The sequence below is a fragment of the Peromyscus maniculatus genome, chromosome 23 (genome assembly GCF_049852395.1).
Source record: "Peromyscus maniculatus bairdii isolate BWxNUB_F1_BW_parent chromosome 23, HU_Pman_BW_mat_3.1, whole genome shotgun sequence".
Taxonomy (NCBI): Eukaryota; Metazoa; Chordata; class Mammalia; order Rodentia; family Cricetidae; genus Peromyscus; species Peromyscus maniculatus.
In genome coordinates, this window is record NC_134874.1 from 5,339,688 (window position 1) to 5,352,555 (window position 12,868).

The window sequence follows — 12,868 nt, forward strand, 5'->3', positions numbered from 1 at the left end:
TGGCGTGGGGGGGGGGAGCGGAAGGATCTGCGTTCGCATCTCTAGCACACATGGCAGTGGGTGCCTGTAACCCTAGCTTTTGGGGTGGACACAGGCAGAGCCCAAACAGCGTGTTCAGTCACAGACCATCTCAAAAACTGAGGTGGAGTGTGATGGAGGAAGATGCCAGAAGTCTTCCTCTGTCCTCTGCAGGTGCTTGTATGGTTGTGTGTTCCTGCATACAACACCATACACACACACACACACACACACACACACACACACACACACACACACACACACACGGAGAGAGAGGAGAGGAGGAGAGGGTATAAATACATACTAAATGTATTTATCCCTAGAGGATATTGTTGCATGTTTTTTTATTGTAACTATCGTTTAAGTTAGTTTTCTGGGGGGTAGGGGGCAGAAGTCTTGTTTGGGGGTAGCTAAAGGTCAGGCAGGGGACATGCGATGGTAACTCAGTAGCTCTAGTGCTGGAAATCCAAAGGCCAGCTGATTGTGTCAGATAGATCCAGGGCTGCCTAACAAACCCCAGACTGGCTGGTTAGACAGCAAAAGAGCTTTATTGAAGTTCTAGAAGCTGAAAGTCCAAGATCTAAGATGCCAGCAAGGTGGGCTTCATCCTGACACACCTCCTTGCTCGTGGATTCGATCTTTACACATAGATGGTGCCTTCACACGTTCTTCTCTTCTGGCTGCACAGATGCCTGGAAGATCCTCTGTCTCTCCCTTTTTCTGCCTCTCCCTTTCCCTTGGCCACATCTGCTCCTCATTTCCTTTGATACCATCCTAAGCCAGGGGTGGTGGTGCACATCTTTAGTCCTAGCACTTGAAGAGCAGAGGCAAGTATATTTCTGTGAGTTCAAGACCAGCTTGCTAGTCCAGGCCTAAGGCTGCACGGTGAGGCTCTGTCTAAGAGGGGTAGAAAAAGGAAACGATCTTACCTGTAATACCTGTAATACCTCTTTAAAACTGTCTGCATACCTGCATACAGTCAGTCCACGGTCAGGTCCTGTGGTTAAACTGCAGATGGGAATCTTGTGAGCGTACAGTTCAGTCCAACATAGGTACTGTCCAAACCACAGCACCTGAATGATTTTGAAGTGGGGTACTTTAATCTTGCTAGAAAATATGAATAACTGCCTAGGATTTTGTAGTCCCCTGCTTACAGAGTTACTCTGAAATAAGAGAAATCTTGCCCTGGGCAGTGTGATGCACACCTTTAATCCTGTTGGGAAGCCTAGGCAAGCCAATCTCTGTACCTCTGTGAGTTCTTGGACAGCCAGGGTTGTTATACAGAGAAACTCTGTCTCAAACACGCACAGGGGGGAGAGAGGGGTCTATCTGTCCGTCCGTCCGTCCATCCATCCATCCATCCATCCATCCATCCATCCATCCATCCATCCATCCATCTTGGGCTGGAGAGCTGCAGTTCAGTGGTGGAGCCTTTGCAGATCAAGTCTGAAGCCTTAAGTTCCATTCCCAGCACTGAAGAAAGAATCATTCCCACACACAGTGCCTGGCCAGTGTGAGTCAGTTAAGGCTAGCTATTATAAATTGAGCGTGATGGCATGCGCCTGTAATCCTTGCAGTGAGGAAATAGAGGCAGAAGTTCAAGGATATGTTTGGTTACATAGTAAGTTCAATCCAGTCTCACGCTGTCCCCCCACCTTGCCCACTCCCAAAACCTCAGTTCTCTATTGTCATTATTTTGGCCCTCAGAATATTCCCAGCCACTTCATCAAGAGACCATCCTCTTCTGATGCATCCATATGTGGGTCATTTGGTCAAGAGACAGGATTTCTTTTCTGTGTAGCCCAACTGGCCTCAAACTTGCCGTTGTCCAGTGTCTTCCTCTTGAATGATGACTGTGCGCATCAATAATTAGATATTTGCCTCCTAAAATTTGACCTACTACTACTTCCTGTTCAGTTATAGTTGATATAAAGTAGAAATAAAAATATTGGTTTGGGTATTTTGTAAGACAGGACCTCACTGTATATAACACTTTTGATCCAAACTTGCTGTCCTCTTGCCTCAGCCTCCCAACTACTGAGATTTTGGGCATGTGCCACCATGTCCAGTTCCTTCTGTTGGTCATTTTCTTTTGTATTGCTTATATATTTGTGGGTGAGTGATGTGTCTGTGGCAGTGTGCCCCAGCATGTGTGTGGAGGGACCACTCTGGAGTTGATTCTCTCCTCCCCTGTTTGTGTGGCTCGAACTCATCTCGGCAGGCTTGCATAATAGCAAGCTCTTGACCTGCTAAGCTGTCTCATGGCCCATGGTGGTCCTTTAAACATTGATTTCAGTAACCCAGACGGGCTCTTTGTGAAGCAAATAGCCAGGGTGCAGTCTGAATGGGGTGTGCAGTAATAACACTGTGCTGTGCTGGCATCATACTGTGTAGTTGTATAGCAGTGATGAGTTGGGTCGTGGGACAGGGCTAGGGAACGAGGTAATCATCTATGCGGACAGAACAGACGGTTGAAGTCTAGCCAAGCACTTTGATGTCTGTAGAGTTAATAAGTTACCAAGTAAGTGAGAATAAAAGCCCATCGTTCAGAGTACCCCAGAGCTCTAAGGCAGAAGTCCTCTGCACAGGCAGTATTTAAACAGCTGAGATCTGCTGTCAGCCGTGCGAGTCTACTGAGCTGTGACTAGATCCCAGTCACAGGGGCCTGCTGAAGCCAGGCCGGTGACCCTAACACTTCCCAGCTTGAACAAACATATTCAGCCCTCCACTTTGCTTACCTAGATTTCTGTGTTGTCTGGTGGTGAATCTAATGATCAGACAAAGCTTGATTTTGAGCGGGATTGAGGCAGATGAGAAACCCAAAATCAATTACATAAGACCTGGTGAGAACACCGTCTCCATAGCACCTGCCTGGGCTGCTTTGGCCTTGTTTCTGCAACAGGACCTGCCAACGAGACAGGAAGAGATGTATTTGTTTGTTCAGTTGATTTGTTTGAGGTTGGGTTTTATTTTAAGATACTCTTTTAAAATTACATGTATCTGTATGTGTATGTGTGTGGGCATGTGTATGTGTGAATACAGGTACCCAGCCGAGTCCAGAAGAAGGCATCTGATTCCTTGCAGTTGTAGTTATGGGTGGTTGGTTACTAGCCACCCACATCAGATACTAGAAACCAAACTCAGGTCCTCTGCAAGATCAGAGGACACACTTCTAACTGCTGAATCATCTCCCCTAGTGCTTTGCTTTTTAATTTTTCTTGTTTTTGGTAAGGCCTCTAGGTAGTCCAGGCTATCCTCTAATTTGTAGCAATCTTCTGCCTCAGCCTCCGTGTACTGAGATCATAATCCTGTGCTGCCATACCCATCTTCACCGTAGAGAGATTTTTAAGGGGCAGGGTAGTGGTACGGCACTTTGCTTCTTTGCAAGAGTTCCGTTATATATGTGTGCCTGTGGGAATGTTCCTGTGAGTACAGATGCTTGAGGAGGACAGAAGAGGGTGGGCTCTCTGGAGCTGGAGTCACAGGTGGCCATGAGCTGCTGAAGTACTGGGAAGTGGACACGGGTCCTCTACAAGAGTAGTTCGCATTCTTGATGGCTGAGCCATCTCTCCAGCCCCTGCTTTTCCTGCTGCTGCTTTTATTAATTTTTATTACATGCAAATAAGTGGGTTTGTAACCTTTCCTATGTACATTCCCGTTACACTGACCTCCCACTCCACTCCTCTTTCCCCCACAAATAGACCCTTTCTGCCTTCTTGGTATATATTCCATTACTAGCTTGTTGACTGCTTCTCTGTGCCTTTAGACAGGCGTTCAGCAAAATCACCTAGAATAGGAAAGACAAATGTCACATGTGTTCTTGGATGTGTGTAATCTAGATTTATATACATGTATGTTGGACTTTCTTGCCAGATTTCCTTTGGATTGCCAGCTCCCCAATAATGACACAAAGACTTCTTATTAATTATAAAAACTCGGCCTTTAGCTTAGGCTTGTTCCCAACTAGCTCTTATAACTCAAACTGACCTATTTATATTCATCTATGTTCTGCCATGTGGCTAGTTACCTGTCTTCCATAATGTACCTCCGACTTCCTCAGTGTCTTGCTGGTGTCTCCTGCTGTGCCAGATTCTAACCCTGAGTTCCTCTCTCTGCCCGGAAGTTCCACCTATTCTTTCCTGCCTAGCTATTGGCCATTCAGCTCTTTATTAAACCAATCAGGTGCCTTAGGTAGGTAAGGCAAAACCTAGATACCCTACAACACATGTATGTAATACAGAGATAGGAAATGACAGTGGAGAGGGTGGCTGTAAGAAGAGAGGAGGTCAGCTAAGAATAACGGAAAGAGTTAAATTGCCCCTCAGCCTGCCTAGCCCTGACCTCAGCCCCCAGCTTCATTCCCTCCATCTTCTCCGAGAGGCTGTGTAATGGCTGTGCCTCCGGTAAGACCAGCTGGCAGGTTTCCAGAGTGTCAGGATGTGCCAGCAGCAGGAGTGGAAGCGTGGCCCCAGGGAAGAGATGTGAGTAAGATTCTTGTAAAGTCACCCAGCCGTCCCCAGAGTCAGAGAAGCAGTGTGGACATAACGAGTGTACTTACTGTTATTACATTCATAAGTGGATTTGAAAACTCAGATTAAAGCAGGTCTTCCAAAAGCATGCCCTCAGGGAAGAGGCAGTCTTTGTGTTACACTGGCTACAGATATGTCCCCGGGTACTGCATCACCAGTCTAGACTTCCAGTCCCTTCAGATGATTGGCTGGCTCTGCATGAGACCTAATGAAAGTCTAGAGTGCAGAGGGATGGAACCATACACTGAAAATTACCACAGGTATTGGTCATGGCAGAAGAAATTAGTTTTAAAATGTTGTGTACAGGGTTTTTGTGTTTTAGGTGTTTTGTTGTTTTATAAACCTAATCAGAATCGAGAAGTAACAGTTTGTCCAGCAACCAGTCACTGTAACAGTTCCTCTAGGACGGACAGGCATGAGACGGTTAAGTTAGTCTTTCATTTCCTGCCAAATCATCTTCCTTTGGTGAACCTAAAAATAAATACAAGATTCCAATGTATACAAGCAGGTGAATGTTAGAATTGGAAAACTGAATAGTCTAGATTTGTGTATTATTATTATTATTGTTACTATTATTATTATTATTATTATTATTATTGGTCTCTGTATGTGTGCGTGTGTGTATATATGTGTGTGTTTGCATACAAAATACACAAAGTGACATTTTCAAGATAGTGTTCTTCAGTCAGCAAAGGAAAGAATCCTGACTCACAATGGGTGAGCCCTGTTTACTGGCTCAGGCTTCCAGATCATGCTGCAAAGAGCATTCCCTGATTCGAGGTGATCTGAGAGAGGATGAATCCATGCACGTGAGGCAACCATGTGGCAGTGTTAGAAGGGAGAGTGTCTGTTCCCACTAGCCAGGCTGGAACAATATACCATTCACACGGCATTGAGTAGAGTCCTCGGTGATAGGAAATAGTCACCCAGACTGAGTGCTGCTCCACATCACTCCATAAGTACCAGAGCAAGGCCTGACCAAGTGAGAAAGCAGACAGATAGTTAGGACATGAAAATAGTAAGCAGCCAAGTGAGTGAAAACATCTTGGAGCAGTGGAGAGAGCAGGTGGAGCTCAGTGGTAGAGCATTTGTCTCACTTACACAACGCCCTAAGTTTGATCTAAAGCACCACAAAATGAGAAACAAGTGTTCAGACAAGGTAAAAATGCACAGTGTCAGCAAAAAGACAAAGAAGGCGTAACCCGTGCTGAGAGTAAACCAGACGTAACTGGAGTCTTCAGATACAAAAAAAGGGTGACTAAAGACCCAGATCAGGTGGGTTTGGTTTTGGTTTTGGTTTCCAGATTATTTTGTGTGGTAAGTGTTTGCTTGCAGTGTGTTTGTGCACCATGTGCATGGCTGGTGCCCACAAAAGTCAGAAGAGGGGGTTGGTAGTTGCGGGCAGTTGTTAGCTGCTTAGTGGCTGCTGGGAACCGAACCCAGATCCCGTAAGAGCAGTCAGTGCTCTTAACCACCGAGCCATCTCTCCAGCCCGCGAATCAAAGTTACAGCGATGAAGTGAAGTAATGCACTGGATGGCACTGTCAGCGATTAGATACTGCAGAGGGGGTAGTGGGCGTGAAGACGAAGAAACGCCCAGATGAGTGCAGGGAGGGCCTTGCTGAACTGACAGCAGAGCTGCCATTGCTGCTCCTGTAACCACCCCTGGCCAGACAGTGACACTGGCCTCCAGACAGCCGGAGCAGTGAGCTCATTGCCATATAATCTCGGGGTGGTCGAAAACCACGGTTCACAGATCCAGGAGCCTCCAGAAACTCCAGGCACAAGAAGCTTGACTTGCAGCACCTCAAAGTTCAACCTTGGAGTAATAATAGCTCATTGAGAAAAGGAGATCCTGAGAGCCTCAAGAGGCAGGGTCAGTGACAGAGAAGAGGTAAGGATGACACTCAGTTTGTCATTAGAAAAGGAAATCAGAATGTCAGGGTATTAAGAAAAGCTCATCACTGTAAGAGTCTGTGGCAAAAATGTCTTTCAGGAATGAAGAAAAAAATGTTTTTAGATAAACAGGACCTGAAAGAATTTGTCTCCAGTTTCCACTTTAAGAAATTGGAAAGGGAATCCTTCAAACCAAATCAGAGTGGTAGCAGTTGAGCTGGGTGTGGCTCAGAGGCAAAGCAGGTCCATCTCCGTAAGGTTCAGGCCAGCCTGGTCTCCATGGCAAGTTCCAGGCCAGCTAGGGCTACATAATAAGACCCTTTCTTTCTTTTTCTCTCTTTCTCTCTTTCTCTCTTTCTCTCTTTCTCTCTTTCTCTCTTTCTCTCTTTCTCTCTTTCTCTCTTTCTCTCTTTCTCTATTTATTTATTTATTTATTTATTTATTTATTTATTTATTTATTTATTTATTTATTTATTTATTTATTTATTTATTTATTGGTTTTTCGAGACAGGGTTTCTCTGCGTAGCTTTGTGCCTTTCCTGGAGCTCACTTGGTAGCCCAGGCTGGCCTCGAACTCACAGAGATCCGCCTGGCTCTGCCTCCCGAGTGCTGGGATTAAAGGCGTGCGCCACCACTGCCTTGCCCATAAGACCCTTTCTTTCGGTGGCGGGGGCGGGGGGGGGGGGGGGGGATGATAACTGTTTGTGTCTGTAGATATGGCTCAGTGGTTAAGAGGACCTGGGTTCAGTTACAGCCGTGTGTGTGTGTGTGTGTGTGTGTGTGTGTGTGTGTGTGTGTGTGTGTGACTGACTGTATCTGTTTCTGTAAAGGGTACCATTTGACCTCCATGGGCTTCTACAAATGAGTTCCAGGACAGCCAGCTAGCCAAGGCTACAGAGAAACCCTGTCTTGAAAAAGTGAAAAAGGGAAAAAAAAAAGCAAAACATGGTTCAGGAGATGGCTCAAGTCTCTCAAGAGGCTTCTCCACAAACACAAGAAACTAAGTTCAATAGTTCAAATCCCCAGAGCCCACATAAAAACTGGGTGCCACACAACTAGGAGGCAGAGACAGCTGGATTTCTGAAACTCTAGTCAGCCAGTCGAGCCTAATAAAGATAGAGGTGGAGAGTAATAAAGGAAGACATTTAACATTAACCTCTAGCCTCCCACACACACGTAAAATACATTCACGTGCATCCTTATACATGCGTGAACATACACACACACACACACACACACACACACACACACACACACACACACACACAAAACAAACCCATAATTGCTGTAAATATAAAACTAAAAAAGTTTAAAAGGCAAGACAGGCAGGGTGGTACACGCCTTTAGTCCCAGCACTCAGGAGATAGAGGTGGATCCCTCTGAGTTTGAGGCCAGTCTGGTCTACAGAGTGAGTTCCAGGACAGCCAGAACTACACAGTGAAACCCTATCTTGAAATACCGCCCCCCAAAAAAAGTTTAAAAGGCTCAGAAAAGATGCCTGTTGCTTGTATTCGTCAGTGGAAGGGTCGAGTGGTTCCTGACAGGCAGAGCAGCTTCCAGAGCAAACTGCATTTCCACAGACAGAAAACATAGCTCTGAGTGTTAACTTTCATAGGGAATATTGGTGCAGAATATTTGTTTCATTATGTAAAGATAGGTTGCATTTGCTTATGTTGTGGAATATTTGTTTAACTATGTAAAGATGTATTTTATTTGTTTAATTATGTAAAGATGTGTTGCTATTTTACCTTGCCTGCCTAAGGCACCTGATTGGTCTAATAAAAAGTTGAATGGCCAATAGCAAGGGAGGAGGTATAATGAAAGATTAAAAAGCCCCAAGTCAAAATGTAGATGAATAGAAACAGGTTAAATTAAGTTATAAGAACCAGTGGGACAAGCATAAGATAAGGCTGAGCTTTCAAAATTAATAATAAGTCTCCATGTCTTTATTTGGGAGCTGGTTGGCAGCCCAAAGAAAATTACAACTACAGAATACCTTTTGTACCTTGTATATCTGTGTGTGTGTGTGTGTGTGTGTGTGTGTGTGTGTGTGTGTGTGTGTGTGTGTGTGTGTCTGTCTGTCTGTCTGTCTGTCTGACTGACTGACTGTCCGTCCATCCATCCATCCACAACTTGCAGGAATTGGTTCTCCCATTCCACCACATGGGTCCAGGAATTAAATCCAGGGAACTGGACTTGCAGCAGTCTTCTCACAGAGTCTCCTAATTGCTTATTTATATGATAAAAGATCCTCGAAATCAAACTGGTAAGGAGGAGCCCCATGGCAGTGGCGCACACCTTTAATCCCAGCAGTCCGGGCAGGCAAGGGCAGGCAGATCTCTGTGAGTTTGAGGCTAGCCTGCTGTATAAAGTGAGTTCAGGAAAGGCTCCAAAGCTACAGAGAGAAACCCTGTCTCGAAAAACAACAAAAAAATACTGATAGAGAAGAAAACAAAAACCCACAAATATAACTGAATATAATAGTGTCCCTCATTCAGTAATTGAACAAGACAAATAGGAAAAAAGTGAACAACGATACAGAGAATTTAATGTTCTTGTATGTCGTGTGTGTGTGTGTGTGTGTGTGTGTGTGTGTGTGTGTGTGTGTGTGTGTGTTGTGCACAGGCCAGAGGTAGACAGCTGGTATCTTCTTCCTCAGTCTGTCTCTCACAGAACCTTGAGTTCATCAGTTGGGCTAGACTGGCCAACCAGTAAGCTTCATGGATTGCCTGCTTCTGTGACACACACTCCCTTTCCCCCAGCACGGGATCACGGCTGTGCCACTACACCAGCCCTTGGCATGGGTTCTAGGCATCCACACCATGGCTGCACAGCGGTCTTGACTGGGCAGTCCTATCAAGTCCCACTGAACATTGCTCTTTATCGTTTAATCCAGCTGGCATTTGTGAAATGCCCAAACAACAGAACATGTTCTTATTTAACATACAATTAGATGTTTGCTAATGTTGGACATACCAGAACACATGAAACCAGTTGAAATAATAACACATGATCTGCACTCTATATTAGCTCACGGCCTCCATAGCAAAATGCCGTAGAATAGCCTAGGTGGCTTGGACCACAGAAATTTCCTGTCTCAGAGTTCTGGAGGCTGGAACTCCAAAATCAGATGCATGGGAGACTGTTTGCCAGACTGACTGACCCAATTAACATCAGCACCTCAGTGTGTAAGGCTCCCAGCCTCGTCCTCCCCGCACTTGACTGTTACCTAACTTGATTCTCTCTCTACAAGTTCTTAGCAGTTACAGGATTTGCAGATATTTTCTTCCATCTCGGTGTAAGTGGTCCTTATTTGTTTATTTTTAAAATGTTGTTAGAAATGCAGATGTTTTCACCGTAGAGAGTCTTCAGCGCACTCTGTCTAAAAGCTGTTGCTTGGGTAGAAAAATCCCAAAATGTGCTTGCTCTTTACCCAGCATTTCTCTTTCCAGATTTTATCACAAGAAAATAATTAAAGCCGGGCAGTGGTGGCGCACACCTTTAATCCCAGCACTCCGGAGGCAGAGCCAGGCGGATCTTTGAGTTCGAGGACAGCCAGGACTACACAGAGAAACTCTGTCCTGAAAAACCGGAAGGAAGGAAGGAAGGAAGGAAGGAAGGAAGGAAGGAAGGAAGGAAGGAAGGAAGGAAGGAAGGAAGGAAGGAAGGAAGGAAGGCAGGAAGGCAGGAAGGCAGGAAGGAAGGAAGGAAGGAAGGAAGGAAGGAAGGAAGGAAGGAAGGAAGGAAGGAAGGAAGGAAGGAAGGAAGGAAGGAAGGAAGGAAGGAAGGATGGATGAGTGTTAAGGGAGACTGGAAGATTGAGTTGCACTGGAGTGCATTTTTTAGTAGTCAAGACAGCTGTTGAACTGGCATGGTAGACTGTTTTCATAGTTCAGAAGAGATTGTCATTTCCCCCGGTAACTTAGCGTTTTAGAATACCGTCTCATGACTGGCCTTGTTGATTTCTTTCTTAAGCAAAACTGAAATCTAACCTGTTCAATTTTCCCCACAGGTCTCTTAATATGGACTTTGAAAACCAAGATAAGGAGAAAGACAGTAACAGCTCCTCTGCGTCTTTCAATGGCAACAGCACCAATAATAGTAAGACGTGTCATGTCAGTCACCCCCATCCTCACCCACATGTGCTCTCCTCAGCTGACCTCCCCGTCCCTCCAGTTAATCATTCAAAAAGATCCAGGCTGTACTCTGTCGTCTGCTGAATCTTTATGTTGTAAATCGGAACCCACTACTGCTTGAGTACAAGAAGCTTGAGCCTAATGCTCACTACTAAGGTGGTTCCTTAAAGATCCGTGGGGGTGGGTGTGCACCTGTTGTAACTTTGTGGGCGCTTCGGGGAGGTTGGGAACTTTGTTCTGATGGCAGTTTCACTCAGAGACTCTAAGAGGGAGCAGCCAAGTACTTGGAAAACTGAGCATCAGGGGTGTCTCCTGATTTCGAAAATCTTAAAAGAATACACATTCTTTTTTTTTAGATAGCGATGAGTTTGTAAACAAATTGTCATTATACAGTGGAATATTATTTCCTATTTCATAATGGAGGACTGAGGGTGCAAGGAGGTGGCCTAGTCAGTAAAGTGTGTACCCTGCACTTCTGGGGTCCCGAGTTCCGATCCCAGCACCCATGTGATCATCTCGGCAGAATGGCATGTTCCTGTAACCCCAGTGCGGGGCCCAGGAACGAAAACATTTCTGCGGTTTGCTGGCCAGGGAGCCTGGCCTAATCTGTTAGCTCCAACTGGAGTAAGACCTTGCCTCAAAAAATAAGTTGGAAACTTTTTTAAACCCAGAACTAACTTCTGACATGCACACATGTGTACATGCACTTCCCATACAAACATGTCTACTGTATACATACACCATATTCTGGTACATGCTACAATACAGATGAAGCGTGTACTGTGCTAAGGAAAGGAAGCCAGGCGCAGTTGCAGCCTGAATGAGTCCTTTCTGTGAAATCCCCCAAACTGCAGATGTGTCTGGACAGAAAGTGGGTGAGTGGTTGCCGGGGGCTGGGGAAAGTAGGAAGATTAACTGCAAGCAGTGGGATCTTACTGGGCTGATTTAAACAAAAAAGAAAACACAAAAGCTACAGTATAGTGATTTCAGAGATCATAAGTTTACCAAAAAATGCATTGAAATTTTATGACTAAAATGGGTTAGTTTTTATGATGTGTGAATTCTACCTCAATAGAGTCACAGAAAATGCAGTGCTTGTTATGGAAAGAGATGAGAAGTAGGAAAAGACGGGGTCTGGGTTGATCCATGCAGTAGACTTGGTCACTACATGTATGAGATGTGTGTGAGAGGTGATTCCCATACCACAGAAACAAAGAAGGCTTTCGGATAATAACATCTATACTGAGTGCTTTCCCTTGACTCATGTTTTGTTACATATGAAAGCACCAGAGCTGGTCCCTCCAGGTTGTTTAGGTGTGAGGGTGTGAACTGCACCAGAGCTGGTCCCTCCTGGTTGTTTAGGTGTGAGGGTGTGAACTGCACCAGAGCTGGTCCTTCCTGGTTGTTTAGGTGTGAGGGTGTGAACTGTACCAGAGTTGGTCCCTCCTGGTTGTTTAGGTGTGAGGGTGTGAACTGCACCAGAGCTGGTCCTTCCTGGTTGTTTAGGTGTGAGGGTGTGAACTGCACCAGAGCTGGTCCCTCCTGGTTGTTTAGGTGTGAGGGTGTGAACTGTACCAGAGTTGGTCCTTCCTGGTTGTTTAGGTGTGAGGGTGTGAACTGTACCAGAGTTGGTCCCTCCTGGTTGTTTAGGTGTGAGGGTGTGAACTGCACCAGAGCTGGTCCTTCCTGGTTGTTTAGGTGTGAGGGTGTGAACTGCACCAGAGCTGGTCCCTCCTGGTTGTTTAGGTGTGAGGGTGTGAACTGTACCAGAGTTGGTCCCTCCTGGTTGTTTAGGTGTGAGGGTGTGAACTGCACCAGAGCTGGTCCCTCCTGGTTGTTTAGGTGTGAGGGTGTGAACTGTACCAGAGCTGGTCCTTCCTGGTTGTTTAGGTGTGAGGGTGTGAACTGTACCAGAGTTGGTCCCTCCTGGTTGTTTAGGTGTGAGGGTGTGAACTGCACCAGAGCTGGTCCCTCCTGGTTGTTTAGGTGTGAGGGTGTGAACTGTACCAGAGCTGGTCCTTCCTGGTTGTTTAGGTGTGAGGGTGTGAACTGTACCAGAGCTGGTCCCTCCTGGTTGTTTAGGTGTGAGGGTGTGAACTGCACCAGAGCTGGTCCCTCCTGGTTGTTTAGGTGTGAGGGTGTGAACTGCACCAGAGTTGGTCCCTCCTGGTTGTTTAGGTGTGAGGGTGTGAACTGCACCCAGCACCTCAGAAAGAGACAGGAATAAAAGTTCTGGAGGCCAAGTCATTTCACTACCTGGGAAGAGTACAAAGAAAGCTGAGTACAGTG

At 45.7% G+C, this 12,868-nt stretch overlaps 1 protein-coding gene across 1 annotated transcript in view; it reads left to right on the forward strand.

Moving 5' to 3' along the window:
• Window positions 1–12,868, forward strand: part of Sppl3 (signal peptide peptidase like 3) — a 106,436-nt gene that overhangs the window by 66,314 nt on the left and 27,254 nt on the right. Inside the window, exon 3 of the mRNA XM_076559977.1 lies at window positions 10,456–10,544. Coding sequence (XP_076416092.1) covers window positions 10,456–10,544 — 89 coding nt within the window. The remainder of the gene's footprint in view (window positions 1–10,455; window positions 10,545–12,868) is intronic.